Source organism: Colossoma macropomum, unplaced genomic scaffold (assembly GCF_904425465.1).
Source record: "Colossoma macropomum unplaced genomic scaffold, Colossoma_macropomum, whole genome shotgun sequence".
NCBI classification, from domain to species: domain Eukaryota; kingdom Metazoa; phylum Chordata; class Actinopteri; order Characiformes; family Serrasalmidae; genus Colossoma; species Colossoma macropomum.
In genome coordinates, this window is record NW_023494806.1 from 3,500,683 (window position 1) to 3,517,343 (window position 16,661).

Sequence of the window (16,661 nt, forward strand, 5' to 3'; positions counted from 1 at the left end):
AGCTAATTATTAAGAGTTTAAAAGCAGGGGAAACGCTTAAATGTGCAGGAGGAATTCAGAATTAGTAGCTTTCTGGAGGAAAAAAAAACAAAATGCCAGTTTATGTTCACCAAAGGCTTTCTTTCTGCTAGCTTTGTAACTCGATGAGCCAGAAAACACTGAAATAAGATGTATTAACTAATGAAAGTGCTGAAAAAACATAGCTCATTTGGTCCGACAGGCATATTCATTGAACTTTGCTTATGCTAAGTTAGCTGGCAGGCTAAGTAGACCAGCTACGATGAACACATCTCTCTTCTTTGGCCCAGAAGTCGTATCATTTAAGCCAGGGTTGCACAACTCTGGTCCTAGAGGGCCAGTGTCCAGCACAGTTTGGTGATCTGCCTACTAAGACACACCTGATTGCATTTATCTGTTAGTTGGCAGGTTTAGTGGGTGAATTTAAGTAGGGGAACCTCCAAACTGTGCTGGATCTCGGCCCTCCAGGACCGGAGTTGTGTACTGTTTAGCAGTCCTGTTTTTGATATAACAAGGGAAATAGGAAGTAGCCAGGCTCCTCATAAACCGGCTCTGGTGCCATTTTAAACTCCTATAACTCGAGTTTAAAAGCTCTTAAAAATATAACAGCAGTGTTAAAATGTTTTATGCTGTTCTGTGTTCAGGAAATGATTGAATTCCTTTACATTAAAACTGTTTAAACATTTCTAAACTATGATTTTGCTCAAATGCTCCATCTTAACCCAGTCATTTTGGACTCGCTCGGGAGCGCCCTCTAGCGTTTGAGAAACCCGGAAGACATTGCAGACTGGGAATTCTCTCTGTAAGTTTTCTGGCAGTACTCGACTCGAAAATGCTTATGTGGCCAACAGTGAATGAAAGCTAGTGTGCGCTAGTTAGCATGTCCTCATTTGCAGGATGCTGATTAGCTCCTGCCTTTTATGCATTAGCGTTAGCATTAGCATTTTTGGGTTATTTTCTTGAAAAAAAGGTTCTTTGATGGTTTCTGGCTTCAATGGCTACAGAACCTTTAGATAACGTGGCAATTTTTAACCCTGAAAATGGTTCTTCATAAAACCCACATTTACAAATATGGTTCTTCAACCATCCACCAGATAGGTATCTAAGGAAAAGTGGTTCTTCTTTGGAACTGCACCAGAGAACCCTGTTTGGGCACCTACATTGTCATGAATGGGTTTGTGTCACATTTCTGTGCACCTGCATTGCTTGTTTAACGTTGAATTTAATTAGTTTTTTCAAAAAATTCTGCATAATTTAATTGTTAAGATGACTTGATACGCTTCATTCTAGAGAAACTTACTGAGCCAGAACTGCTCACAGTGGTGGTGATAGGAACCAAACGTCTGAAGAGCTTAATGCTTCTAACTTGCCTGAAATGTTTATGAATTCGCTGCCTGAGACTTAGTTTTATGAAAGATTTGAGAAGGTTTTCACTAAAAAAATATTTTTTGGAATAAATTTATAGTGGAGAGGTACTTATGGTGCATTGCAAGGCCAAACAGTGCCCCAAAAAGCTTTTTAATTCACTATTATCACTATTTCACCATCAAAATTTAATGTATAAGCTCAGAAGACTCGTGTAGGTTCACTGGAAGTTTTGGATATTAAATAAAATGGCTATATTTGTGTATACTTCCTCATCTCAACAACTGAATTATGCAGAAATGTCTGAAAATGCCAAAATTCCCTTTTAAGGGTTTGTATATATGGAAGCAACCGGCTTCAGCTGTCTCAGTTACTTCTTGGAACACTTTTTGTACCTTTAAGTTCTCTTGTACAGCAGAGAAATAAATAAAAAGGAAAGAACCATCCAGGTAGTCATGACAAGTTTATTTTAGTTGCATAAAGAAATCACTGTTGGTCAGCGATCATAAGTCACATAACGAGTCACTTTATTTTCAGTTTTAGGCAGCGATACTCCTAGCAAAAAAATCATATATACACATATATAATTTAAAAAGCACGTTTTCTCCACACAACTAATACACGCTTGGCAAGACAAGACAGAACAGGCAGTAATCTGTGGATGTGAAGAAGAAGAAGCACATTCGAAGCGATTCTATCCTGCGGAACAGCAGCAGTCCTGTGCTCATCTACAGCCGGGAGGAATCCACACTAACGCAGTAAACATTCAAGCACACCAGCTAAAAGCACTTCACAAGGTCACAGTGCACCGCAGTGTCAGACTGTAATTTTGTTCCAGCAGTTATTGCATTTATTTAGTTATTTTTTTTAACCTTCGCACTTGTACCATGCCTATACGGAGCCCCGAGGGGCCGTGGTTAAAAAAAAATAAAAAATTATGATATTGCGTTCCCTCACAAATCATCACTGTCCAAAGAAAAACATGCATCTCCAAAATAGTAACTTTATAGGAGACGGCAAAAACACTTTACTTTCAGTGTAAGTTAGTGGAAAGGGACTTCCATTCCAATCAATTTTGGAGCATTTCTATTGGTCCAATAATCATGAAATCCCCTTGCAAACATGTTCCCTCACTAAATATATGCTCGTCAGACAGCGAGCAAACGTAGGACCAGAGGTGCCCAACAACATTGGCCCCTATGTTAGAGCTCTGTTTTTAGCATAGCTAATGTTAAAAGCTGTTTTCCCAGTCTGGCCAGTCTGTGCTGAGTTTATTCAGCAGTTGTTCTCTGTAGATGTAGCTGTTACTGTAGAGGACCTTCGACCTCAGTTTCAGTTTGAGTCACTAACAGCAGAATCATGTCTGATTTTGAGAAGCGACACTATGTCTTCATATTTCAGTCCAAGATCAGCGTAAAATTCGATGAGCTGCTTCATGTCTGAGCTTAAGCAAAGCACAGCTTTTGCAAGCGAATGCAAACCGTTGCATCATAATGGAAAACCTTTGTGAGGGGATGCATTTTATTTGCAAGGGGACGCAATTAATTTGCGAGGGAACACAAAACCTTTGCAAGGGGACGCATTTTATTTGCGAGGGGACACACTGTCGCAATGTTACCCCTTAGGGGCTCCGTATGTCTACATATACATTTTGATAAATTCTCTATGCATCGATCTACAGTAATTCTATAAAAATGCATAAGACAAAGCTTTGGTTCATATTGTTTTTCTTAAGCTATCGGATCTCTCGCCACGACTGGGATTTGTTCCGAGGTATGGAGAACCTGTATGTCGTTTTTTGTTTTTCCTCCGTGGATTTCCTTTCGGAGTAAGAAATATATTCACTATAGCAAAAGTTAACTCAACACACACAATCAACCGTCAAAAAGTATACATACCGTATTCGACCGGGTTAATACAACTCAAAAAAACAAAACAAAAGCTCATGCTAGACGTACGTTCTCCAAAATACCAATATAATAAACAAAGCATGTTCTCACTCCACAGCACATACATCACCAGGTAGCTTCACAAGTGACTCAAGTGAACAGGCTTGGCTTTTTATGCATTTTTTCCTCCCTATAATGCAACTAAGGCAACATTAAAAACCCATTTATTTTCCTACATAAGAGCATCGTGACATTTATTGACCAATAGTACTGAGTACGATAAGGATCTCCACAACTAATAGAAAAGTAACAAAGAAAACGCCAGAAATCTCGTCTCCTCAACGCTTCCTCCGCTAGAGACTACAGTACTCCAAGCCCTTGTGCTTGCGATTTCTCTGCAGTGCTAACGGAAAGCAAGATGCTAGCTTGGCTGAGCAGCAGATTCATTTGCATGCCCACTGATATGTATTGATCCTGCATTTCCCAAAAAAAAAAAAGGCAATTTGACGAAGAAGAAAGTTGTTTTTCATTCCTTCTGCCATACTAAATAGTTTGTTCTCCATAGAGAAAAACACGGAAATAATCAAGAACTACTGTGCTGCTGGATTCAGGCATTTAAAATAATTATTAGCAGTTAAACGTGCAAATTAACACTACAGCTGGCCACAAGTCCTTCAGTACCCTAACGTCCACTCCCAAAGGTTATGTACAGTGACAGCCACAAAACAAGCTGGATTTCACAGAGTGAACTACTGTCGCAGCACACAGGCTCACATCAAATAAGTAAAAGAACGAAATCTTCATTAAAATGAGAAAAATGGCTTAAAGGGGAATTCCAGTGTATTCCACAGTGATTCAGAGTGGTTTGGTGTGAAATGGTTCTGGTTTCTTTACGGTGGTGGTGATAGGAACCAGGGGTCACCATGACTACAACACAGATACAGACATTTTATTTACCATCGAAATCACCAGTGATTGTTGATGGTAAAATAGTGATAAGAAAGAAAATAAGTTTTCTCTGGGGACTATTTTGTCTCACAACACCCTGCATGTATCCCTCCACCCTGTTTTACCTGTAATCGTAAAACAGTGTCTCAGACATCAGGCAGCGTTTTCATAACCATTTCATGTGAGGGAGCTTTTAGAGGTGGACGTCTGGTTCCCATCACCACCACTGTGAAAAATTCTGAGTCAGTTTCTTTAGAACGCAGCATTTCACAGCAAACCACTCTGAATAACTTTGTTTACATCTTAACCCTTTAATTATACCGGAATTTTGAAAAATCTATGGAATTCCCCTTTAACGTCTTAGGTAGTGCACACTGGCTTTGGCAGCTTTAGCAAAAGCCATATTGTTTCGTTGAGTGAGAATGAAATGCTGATTTTTTTTTTGTTTTTTTGTTTATTTTTAAGGGAAAGAAAAACTCCAATAAGGAATCCTTTATTAATCGAGATCTAAAAGCCAAAGAGCTTAAAAACACAACTGCAAGCACAAATGCAAATAGTCACTCGGACACAAAATATCTGCTTCAAAATCATGTGGGCGCTCTCACTTCGTTCATCCCGATAAACAACCCCTAACGTTGACGACGCCTTAAAGTCCCATATAAAGAATGCATCTGGAGGTACATGATGACATTCAGTCTACTGCTCACTAAGTGCATTCATCTTATTCTGAACACATCACTGAAATGACCCCCACAGATCCTGGAAAATAAACGCCTAGTGAATGGCGTCATTGTGTCTGCGATAAAATCTAACTAGTATTGCCGTTTTGCTAAAACGTAATGCATAATTCAGTAATGGTGACCACCTTCTGTAAGGTCTGTGACTATTGGTCAGTGCTGTTTTTTTTCTGTCAGCAGGATGATGGAGGGTCGCTAGACGTCGACAGTGCACAGGGGCTCGCTGCCCGGCTGAGCTGACTCCATGACAGTCATTTTGGGTTTCTTCCGTGTCTCCTCCTGTTTAAAAAACAAAAGAGCAAAGAAAAAACAGCTTTTAGTGATTATAGTCAGGAAAGTGAGGTTATCAGTAAAGAAACCAGGCTTACTGAGGCTTTGAACCAAATGAATCAACTGCTTTGAGAAATTAATCATTTTGAACAGTAACAGATTAAAAAACGTAAACAAACCTGTCTCAATTATTACATAATCGCCTGATCTCAGTTATTTGTGGTGACCGCAATTTTTTAAGCTGATGACAATTATTTTCATTTATTGTGTTGGGGCAAATACATGTGACAGAAAGCAGAAAGCGCATTAATTGCGAGATATCATGGGTCTTACAAAAACAAACTGTCTGATATCAGTGATATTTGTGTATTTGAGCTCGAGCTATGGAGAAAAGTCTGACTGCAGAGCCGCAGATTTACTCAGATTTACACTGCTACGGCGCGTCGATGGACGTGAACGCACTCCCCCCCTTCAACTGGCCACATGCGGACGTTAACTAAGTCAAATTTTAATTAATAAATGTGCTGATTTTCTAATCAAAAACCAAATTTAGTATGTTATTCATTATAAATATAAACATAGACGCACTGCGTTGGCCGGATTAATCTGCATAAAGTTCAGCTCGGCTCAACTTTCCGCTGCACCGCATCCCCCAGACTCGACGCGCCAGACCCACTGTGCATTGCATGGCTACGTCTGGCTGAACCAGCGCTTTCCATTGAAAACAAATGGGATACGTCGCGGTGCGTCGACGCGCCAGAGCAGTGTAAATGCAGTAGGACAGTGCGACTGTTTCATGTAAACAAAGTCTTTATAGGAAAGTTGAGCATTACAAGCGTTTCCAGTTTGTATTTCAACCAGTGGACGGTCTCTTCATTTATAACGTCTCTGATGTAAACAGCGACTGTGTGTGCTGGTTGTGTGTCGATGTGTATATTACCATTCAGGAAGGGAGCCAGTATTCAAATCAACCATTGCTAACCGGTTAAACCATAAACCAAAACCATCAGAAACAAAAAGAAACACTATGGTTTCTATGGGTTTTTCAGCAGGGATACGTTCAAAAACTAGTTTGTTTTAGCCTAAAACTTAATATTATGCTCAGTTTAAACTGCTTAAGGTAAAGTTTTATACCTGTACATGTAATGTAAGTGTACACATAAAGCCACGTATTAAGGGCAAGTTAATTAAGTTAGCTTACCCAGGCCTCCTCAGCTGCAGTTCGTGTAATACTGACCCTGTGAATCTCTATATGCCTTCAAACCAGTTTGTTTTAGCCAAAAACTTAAAATATAACGGTATCCCAACACAAATTTATCACAAATTTATTAGAAACCCACATAAAATGACTGAAATGTTGATTAACCTAAAACAAAACAAGTGTCGACACATGCGCTGAATGCCATTGGCCTGAACCTGCTGGAGTGAAACTGCTGGTGTGAAACAGTGGCTCTGCGGCTCTGCTGACAGATATTATTAGAGCTGTGTCTCCAGCTACTAAGTATCGACAGCCAGGAAACGTTGACTGTTGACCACGATTTTTAATATGGCAAATTAATTGTCAGCTACAATATCATGACTGTGAGAGGCCCAAGTGTAAACGAACTTAATGTAATGAAGTTAATGAAGTCAGCTCACTGGTGTCTCTCAGACTTACCCTTTCTTTAGCCAGTTTCTTCATCTCCTCTTGGAGTTTGTTCAGAATGTGGAGGTTTGGCTTGTTCTTTTTGGCGTACTGCTGAAGTTCAATCACACTCTTGTCAGAATTTTCCTAAAGGAGGGCAAAAAACAGAATTAAAGAGAAATTAATGACTGTCAACCATCTGAATCAAGTATATCGCTCTTGTTGGAACAAAACCTTGCGTCTCCAAAATGGAAACTTTACAGGAGAAGGAAAAAACCTTCCTTACTTTTAATGTAAGTCAATGGAACCAGACTTTTTTCTAGGTCATTCTGGGCCGTTTCTCTTAGTCCATTCATCATAAAAATGATAGACGATGTAAAAGACAACAGGTATTTTCAAATTCTGTCAAAAACTGAAAAACATCAAAAATGGAGATGCAAGGTTTTGTCCTGAGAGCAGTAATATGTATAGATATATGTCCTTATACTGTGCATCACAGGCTTGGTCAGTAATGAGGGAGCCAGGGAGGTACTGTCACTCAGACAGACCCTGTTTCGACCTGGCACTAATATTAGGGAGCCACAGTCGGAATCAGCAGAAATTGAAACAGGCAGACTTTTGCATGTAATTACGCGTGACTCGTTGTGCTAAATGGCCAGTGACCTCTTACTTTCCATGTAGCACTTCATTTAATTAATGTTATTGAAACAGGTAACTGATTTAAGATTACCCCACACTGTGTTCCTTTTTAAAAAGGCCAGAAAACTGGCTGTAAAGGAATCAGAACCAGCCATTAAAATTCATGATCAGGGCACCCCTAATTAGCATCAACTTGGGTGATATAATCAAGGGTCTGAGAAGGAGTTCAATGTGTCAGCAACAGCAACGAATGACCACAATAATCAGCTTAACCAAAGCTACACTAGTTACTCACGCGGTGTAAGGCTTTGTTCACACAGCAGGTAAAAGTGGCCCAAATCCAAGCTTTTTCTTCATATGTGACACAGATGTGTGTCTGTGTGTCAGTGTGAACAGATAAACACACTGAATCTGACATTTTCAATTCCGATTTGAGTCGCTTTCATATGTGGTACTGAAATCTGATACGTATCCAATCTGCGGCAATGCAACTCAGTCTAAACAACCAGATGCGACTTTCATGAGACTTTTACGTCAAACCAGCTCCACATTCGTCATAATTTCGTGCTGCTGAGACTCAAACATTTGGGCTGATGTTTCTGTGCAAAACATTAGAAGAGGCTCATCCAAAACCCTCTGTGTTCGAAGAGATTTTGAAAGAAATGGATGAACGCGGCCAGCTGAACAGTTAAAAGTCTGAAAGCAAAGTTTAAAGAATCCGAGGACGCGAACCAAAGAAGTGACCGCGCCCTTTTTACGGCGACCTCGAACACATTCTGGGTGATGAGCCCAGCTGTCAGTTGGTGAAGCTTCATGATGGCTTCTGTGATGCTGGTGAAGATGAAGCTGATCCTCCGGGAGCGACTGGCATTTGTTGGCGGTCGTGATTGTTTACCTCTGGATGAGCCGTGAAGCAGCGTGACGCTCTGTTCTTTTGTGCATGCGGCTCTGTTTAGGAGCTGATCTGTTCAGACTGATGACGCATACAGATCACATTTAAAAGATAATGTGAACAGCCAAATAAAAATTTGGCAAGAAAATCAGATTTAGGCCACTTTACCTGCTGTGTGAACGTAGCCTAAGTATTTGTAATAGTCTGTACATTTACACAAACAAGGACTCAACGCACATTTTTGTCAGATGACAAAAAGTGAGAGACTGACGTAGTAAATGTGGGTGACACTCTTCCTCCAGTCACAAAATCCTTTCTGAAGTGATCAGTGGAGATGCCAGTTAAAACAGCTATATGACTCACTGTCCACTTACGATCAGGTCACTCGGACAGGTGTTAGTACCAAGTGTGAGCAGGGCCTGATAGCAGACTGAGCTGCACATACATAAAGTATACAGCAGAATACAGTATAACCCCAAATTCCCTATCTTTACGCCTGCCCGTGGCACTAATTCCCAAGTGTTTCTTTTCTGTATTACCTTTTTCACCATCTTATTGCTCTCTCTGCCGTACATGCGCAAAAGAGAGCCCCAGTTCTTCACGTGAGGATGCAGCATCTGGAGGATCTTCTGAGAGGCCAGCTGTTTGCCCACTCTCTTGTTCTTACCTTTAAAGTACACAGGAAAACAGACCTCAGAATAGTAAAAATATGTATACTTTCAATCAAGATGCATCATTAGTCCTGTTGAAACTGGTAGTGGTTGCATTTATACTTACACCACCCGCGTACGCTATGCTTTCCACAGGTCATCACGTATTCGCTTTTCTGGTTCTTCCCTGGGATCACTTCAAATTTGATGCTGGTGTCACCCATCCCATGGTTTCTGGGGAAAAATAATAAGTCAGCTTTTTTTAGGGATGATAATGTTGCATAAAGAGTCTTTGACCAGCCATAGAAAAACAGAACAGAATTAATGCTTATAATTTCTTGTACAGGGTGAAAAAGATTCATCCGACGTCAAAGCGCCACATTTTTACAGCCATGAGGCGCCGAGGAACCAATCACATACCAATTGAAAGAGGGAGATGGCTCCCCTCAGTCTGAGAGGAGATGCTACCCCTGAGCAGAAAGCTGGAGGAGGTTCATACTGAGCACTTACATAATAAACTTACATAATAAACTTTATGCTCATTTAAACCATTTACAGTTCACTGCATTGTTCTGTAATGATTAGCAAGAGAAATAAATCATTTTGAAATTGGATGAATCTTTTTGAATCATGCTGTTTTACCGTTAAGCTTTATCATCTGTCTGTTAAGCACTTTGAGCTGAAGATGAAAAGTTTATTATTATTATTATTATTATGCCAAATAACTAAAGAGCCACAGGACTGCAACAAAAGACTAGAGCAGAAGATTAAAAAATGTTTCATCTAATGCACAAATTCACTGAGTAAGATGAAACACAAGCTGATGTAAGAGTCAGGATTATCAACATTTCCCAAGAGGTTACCTACATTCTGACAAGGCTCACCTCTTAAGGCACTCATGAAGGATCTGGTAAGGTGAAAGCAGGCCTGCCTTGTTGGTCAGTTCATACACCCTCGAATCTTCAATACTGATATGGTTAAAATACTGGGAGGAAAATGTGAAGAACTGGTTAATTCATTAAAAAAAAAATGGAAAAGTGTGAACAAGAACAGAACTCTACATGACACTTTTAACAAGCATATCATCACAGTCTGAACAAAATAGCATTTGGTTCATGACAGCTGATTTTTACATGCTGTGAAAGTTTCACGATGAATGGAGCAATACAGATAGTCCATAATTGCTTAGAATTAAACCTTTTTACATTAACTTATATTAAAAGAAGAATGTTTTTTCTTCTCCTGAAAAGTTTGCAATTTGCAGATACGAGGTTTTTGTCTGAGAGCGACAATAAACATTGAAGAGCTGCTAAAAAAAAAATCAGATCATTTTCCTCCTCTGAAAAAAGGCCTCTTTATCTTGAAATGGAAAACATCAACATGTATTTCCGTATGAATAATAAAAATAAACAGTATTTGAACTTTACTTTACAATCAATAGGCTTCACTATGCATCGGTTCTGAATTGAACCGATCAAATACTTCGCTATTGCTCGTCTGCTGTTAGTAGAAGCAGTTTGTGCTGCTGTAAAGAGTCGCGTGTTAAAAAGGCAGGTTATGCAGACAGTATAGCACCAATCATGTTTCACTTGGAAGCGGACCGAGGCCCACGATTTTTGGCAACCCACGGTTGTTGTTTGGCATGGACCGGGTACGGGGTGGAGCGTTCACACTAAAGAGAAAGTTTTAATGGTGAGCACCAAACAAGGTAGGTGTGAAAGCACCTTTAGTGCTTCTGAGCTGCTAAGAAACCAGTCTGAACAGGCTGAACTCCACTGTGCCATTCTAAAGTCTCTAAACTCTAGAGTTTTGTAACGACCCAACAATTAATATGCAACTCCTACTAGGCTCAGCTACACCCTGAAAAAGAACAGCACAGTGCAGTGATGCCGTACCTCCAGTTCGTCTCCTTCTACTGGTTTTTCCTCTGACGTCTGCTTCACAAAGTCAGGGATGAGGATCTCCAGTGTTGCTCGAGCTGCCCAAGAGAAAAGGACCAAAATAAATACATATGCATAATGAATTGGGGCTACATGATCCTCCAAATGGAGGTCTTTCAGACACTCCAAACAGAGAGTTATGAAAAAAAAAGAAAAACTGGCAAGATGGAGAACAAGAGACCAAAGAAACCCACAAATGTGAGAATTTTCTCAGTTAAAAAATTACGATAACCACTGTATTATCTTAGTTTAATGTCGTTTCAGTGTATTATGGTCGTTTTCTTCATAATAAGCATAAAAAAATTGCCAACAGTATGCTAATGTCTCAGTAGCTAGCTAGCTAACTTTCCCGTTCCACCTTAAATAGTCCAGCAGTTCTGACGCCTGAAGCACCAGAATGTAACTGCTGCACCATTTAAGGTGGAACAGGAAAATTCAAACAAGAATCTGGTGAATATGTGACTTCAGCTTCATATCACTGAAGAATTAGGGGTGGGTGATAATAAATAGTGGTCTTATACCCCCCTTTGAAGATCATATAATGCCCTAAATGTAACTAAAGCCCAGCAGTGAGGAGCTGAACTTTACCCTCCTCTGCTGTCACTGCAGACTGGCAGGGTCGCCTACAGAGCAGCGCTGGTAGCTGTTAATGAAGTGATGCTCTTTTTATTTGAGGGTCCCATTTCAGAGGGAAGATTTCAACCACTACCCTGTAACTCAGTTCCAAGGGGTTAGGGTGACACTCGAAAACAAGGGGTAGGGGTAAAAAGAGGAAATGGGACTGGGCCCAAGACTTGGTTTAATTTAGGTCAGGGAAATCAACACTAACTAAATTTTCTGAATCCAGGTTAAACCTTGTCTTGGACTTTTGCCAACCAACTGAGGCTAAAGAAGGGATAAACGTTCTTTTATATAAAAAAAACTCTTTATAAAAAAAAACATGCAGTTTCAAGTCTTCTAGAAAGACTTAACCATAACCAAACATCAACATTAATGTAAATCAAAAAGTACCAGCTTTATTCTTGGCAAGTTTTTTACTACTTGCAGTTCCTGTGCCGTATGTGACTCCGTCTATTATGACCGAGGCTCCAAAGGGTTCACTTGGGTTTTCTGTGGGTTAAAAAAAAACAGAAAATGAGGCACAAATCACAGAAAATAAGCCACTGTGCAAAGTCAATGAGGTAATCAGTCAAATATTTACAATGAGTGGCACTTACCACATTCAAAAAAGTTGTAAACTGGTCGGACCTTGAGCACACGTTGCATATATTCATGCAGGATGCAAACTTCTGACTTTCCATTGGGGTTGATGACAAACTCTAAAAGAAGACAGGTCCACGAATGAGATCATGACCCTTTGTTTTTTTTTTTTCCACACAGTTAAGGAGCTAACAGTTAAGGCCTTCTACGTTTTTCAGAAGTTCTGCACAATTCAGTCATTAAGATGTAAACAAAGTCATTTAGAGTGGTATAAAGTAAAATGGTTCATCATAGAGAAACATACAAACTCAGATTTCTTTAAAATGGTGTTGATAGGAACCAGGGGTCACACTGTAAGTTTAGGTCTAGCCTTTTTTTTCTATCCAAAATGACCAGCGAACCTACACCTAACCTTTCTTCATGACCGGCTTGTTTTATGGGTCATTCTCCAGAAACGTCCACTTTTCTGTCTCTCCATAGGAGTCACTGGTGTAACTGATCCTCATTGGTGTTACACATAATAAAGAAACACCAGAGACATTTTAATGAAAAACACATTTTCCAAAATAACTGCTACAGAGCATCAAACCACATGTTGTCAATCATAGAACATCCACTAAAATATGTAATTTAATCCATTTGTATTCTATTTTTTCACAATTACCTCAGAATAAAGTCGGTCACACCAGTGACTTCAGCTAAAAGCTTCATATGAAATCATGAGCTGAATGAGAAAATCTCTGATAACTGAAAGACACAGCGAACTCACCATGTGCTTTTCTTCAGAGATCCTCAGAAAACAGGTAAAAGGAAGTCAGGTGATGTCATCGGTGTGACTTTTATTTCAAAATAAGAGATTTTTTGTTACGCGGTAACACCAGTGACACGACTCCTGGGGACCACAACTTTCATTATATATTTAATATTTATTTGGCATTTGTTTTCTTTGTCATTTAATTTATATATTCCATAGTCATCTATAGATTATTGTAGTTAAAACTGCAGAAAAACTTTTTTTTCTTCAAAATATGGCCTCAGCCTTCACACATGACTGTGGGGACGAGCTCTTCTGTGGTGCTTGGAATTCTATATGATTGAATTAAAAACCAATGTTGCTAAATTGAGGCTCAAGAAGGTGTAACTGTTAAAATAACATTGTTTTATTTTAAGATATAAATAAATTGTAACCCTAACATGTTTTTAACTGTAATATATCTGTAAATGCTAGGGACACAAAAATGGACGCTTCTGTAGAACGACCCTGGTGTGTTTTAGGCCAAAATCCTTTCACAAAACCACTGTAAAACAATGTCTCAGACATCAGGCAGTGCATTCATAACTGTTTCATACAAAACGTCCTGGTTCCCATCGCCACCGCTGGGCACAAATCTAGTTTCTCTATAACTGATCATTTTACATCAAACCACGCTGAAGGACTTTGCAGCAAAAATACCGAATTTAAACAATTCACTCACGGTGAGATTTAGGGGCTATTCTATAGTCATGACTAAACTCGATTACTTGACCGGTAGGATAATTAAAAGCTGCCTTCTCAATGAATCGGCAAGGACTACTTGGCAATTTGCATGATTATAATGCAGACTTTTGATTCTCCTACTGCTCTCTAGCAGAACCTGATGGATACATTAATGTAAATGCATTTTTAGTCACGTTAGTTATATATAACTTTTTTAATGGAATGGATCACCGAAAATCACATTTATAAAAATTTCCCCTAATGCCGGCCTCACACCAAACGACTTTTGAAGCAATTTCACTGTTGCAGACAAATATCCAATGTTGGAATAAAATCATAAGAGTCTTGCTGGAGTCACATTGCGCTCGTGTCTCAATCGTTTAGTGTGAGGTGGTCAGGACGGCCGTCTTAAGTCAGTCTTTTTCTCGTTTTGGCGCTGCGACAAAATCAACCGTGTTTGATATCATAAGTTTTAAGTCTTGGCTCATGCAAATAGTAACGTGCTAGAGAGTGAGTGGGCGGAGAGAGAGAGAGAGAGAGAGAGAGAGAGAGAGAGAGAAAGAGAGCATGCATGAGTGCCTGAAATCAATACTCATATTAATCTAAAAATTTAAGCTGGATGTTTTAATATTTCAAGTTTTTTTCATTTTTGGCTCTCTGTTACAGCGGTTTCTTATTTTGCTTGTTAGTTTTTTATGGTTTAGGTCATCATATCCAATAAACAACGCTGAATCGCTGCATGTTTTGTTGATGTGTAAATCTATATGTTAAATAAAAAAGTAACTGCACATTTTACAGGTTAATTAAAAAAAATTGATGATCTGCCAGAATATACAGCTCTACAGTGAACTGGGCTGAGCCCCAGATCTTTACATGCCCAGCTACTACTGTACTACTATAGGGTGAAAGAGGAAAAGGGGTTTCTCTGATTGTAATTGTCCACCAAGTGCATGATGGGAAATATTCTCAAAAGTCTAGTTCTAGTCTTGCAAACAGTGACCCTGCAAGATTCAGAGTCTTTGCAAAAATCATAGTTTGTGACTAAATACTCTGTGAATGTCTTCAGGTGTGAGAGAGTGTCAGACTTCAGTCGTTTCAAAGTCTTTTCAGAGTCTTTTTAAAGTCTTCTAGTTAGGGCTGGGCGATAAAACGATAAGTATTGCGATATAACTTTTCCTCGATAGAGCGATAAGACAGGTTCGATAAATGTTCGATATAATACACCATTCTCACACTTCCACGTTTTAGCGAAAGCCCTGGTGGCATTTTCTACTGCAAGGAAAGCGACACTACTCTGCTGTCACCAGGAGAGGGCGCACTTCCGAATTTTTCGACTTGATTAGAGAGGGAGGGGGCCACGAGTAAAAAAAAGGGTCGCCATATATACTTTAGCAACGGCTGAAATGTGGAGTTATACAGTCCCTGTTTGAGTGGAGCGACCGGCGATCTGTTCTCCTGTGACCGAGTGTGAGTGACGAGGTCAGTGGCGTAACTGTACTGTCCTACAGCGAACTCACCTCTTTCCGTGCATCCTAACAACTTTAGCAGTGTTAAATCACGTCTACAGCGCCGTGTTACAGCGCCAAAGCGTCATATTTTAGTATTAGTGCATTCTCGAACAACGAAAGTGAAAGAAAGAAGTGGGTTCTTGTTCGAAAGTAAGCTGAGGAAGCTGTGAGGCATTGGAGAGCGGGAGAGCGCTGTCTCTCCAGGCTAGCTGTTTTTAGCTGCTGGCTATCTTGAAGCAGCGCTCCGGCACAACACGGTGAATTGATGATACTGTAGATCAAACAAGACACAAAATCACCGCTTTCAGTTTAAACATGCCTAAAAGGAGGACTCTGTGACTGGTGTGAGAGATTCACACTGCAGATAATGCTTTTACACAGCGAGCGTCAGATATACTGCGGTTCACCCCTTAAACTTCTACGACAGCACAGAGAAACCCAGTCATCTAGCTGGTGTCTGAATACTGTGATCTGCTCTGACATGGATGTGGTAGGAGTGACAGCAGTGACCTACCGAACCGAGTTGACGTTGTTGAGAAACTAAAGAGTTCAGCGCTGTTGTTGGCCACTCGTTTAGCATTTGTAGCGGGGTAGCCGAGCGCTCGTCACCAGACAGATAAAAATAATCTGTTTTCTTTCTCAAATCATGACTATTACAAAAATTGCAGCTGTGCTTTTCCAGCTGATAAAAACAGCTCAGAAACTTTCTCCCACTGTCCCGAGACAGATTAGTGAAATGTTCCACTGTTGGCCGAGTGTTTGTCATGATCGGACCATAAGTGATAGTTTAAAACCACAGTTAACCCCCCAGGAGCAAAATCAGCCTTCAAACGTGAAAGAAATCATGATTTGACATTTATCGCGATATGTATCGATATCGAACGATATGAATTTTGTTTATCGTGATAACGTTTTTGGCCATATCGCCCAGCTCTACTTCTAGTGTATGGTTAGCTTTACCCAAAATACAGTAAATTTGAAATTCTGGTGAGCCATTCCTATAAGTAGGTTTGGGTCTGTTTATTAAATCTATTTGTATTGTTTGGCTCATCTTTAAACTTCTGATCACCCTGATTGTCAAAACGATCAGAAGATAATTTGACTTCTATTATATTCAACAGTGACGGCCTCAGTGCGCGTCCTTTCACCTTTCTTAGTGGGGGCGTCCTGCACAGACAGCGTGATGAGCTTCTGATTGGCCGGCAGGATTGGCCTCTCTGACTCCGCCTGCTTCCTCTTCATGTCCCTGTTGAACTGCCGGCGCTCAGCCCACGTCCGGAACTTCTTCACAGTCACTTGCTCAAAGTCGAAGCATTTCTCTAGGTAGCTACGAAACTCTTCAATGTCTAAGAGGATTAGAGAAGAAGATACGGCACATGAAGCATCAAACATGGGTATAGTAGAACGCCAAATCCAACAAATCAACCAGTACGTAAAAACGCACCCCAAAAATAATCGCTTAAATGTTCTACCAACAGAAACTCCCTTTTTCAGGGTCAGATTT

At 40.0% G+C, this 16,661-nt stretch overlaps 1 protein-coding gene across 1 annotated transcript in view; it reads right to left on the reverse strand.

Annotated features, from left to right (window-relative positions):
* Positions 1-4,665: 4,665 nt before the first annotated feature.
* The window catches only part of dgcr8 (DGCR8 microprocessor complex subunit), a 28,589-nt gene continuing 16,593 nt past the window's right edge, over positions 4,666-16,661 (reverse strand). The window contains exons 6-14 of the mRNA XM_036598327.1: positions 16,306-16,503; positions 12,190-12,291; positions 11,984-12,082; positions 10,928-11,010; positions 9,917-10,017; positions 9,160-9,266; positions 8,922-9,049; positions 6,885-6,998; positions 4,666-5,236 (exon numbers count right to left, since the gene is read on the reverse strand). Coding sequence (XP_036454220.1) covers positions 5,153-5,236; positions 6,885-6,998; positions 8,922-9,049; positions 9,160-9,266; positions 9,917-10,017; positions 10,928-11,010; positions 11,984-12,082; positions 12,190-12,291; positions 16,306-16,503 — 1,016 coding nt within the window. The 3' untranslated portion in view covers positions 4,666-5,152. The remainder of the gene's footprint in view (positions 5,237-6,884; positions 6,999-8,921; positions 9,050-9,159; positions 9,267-9,916; positions 10,018-10,927; positions 11,011-11,983; positions 12,083-12,189; positions 12,292-16,305; positions 16,504-16,661) is intronic.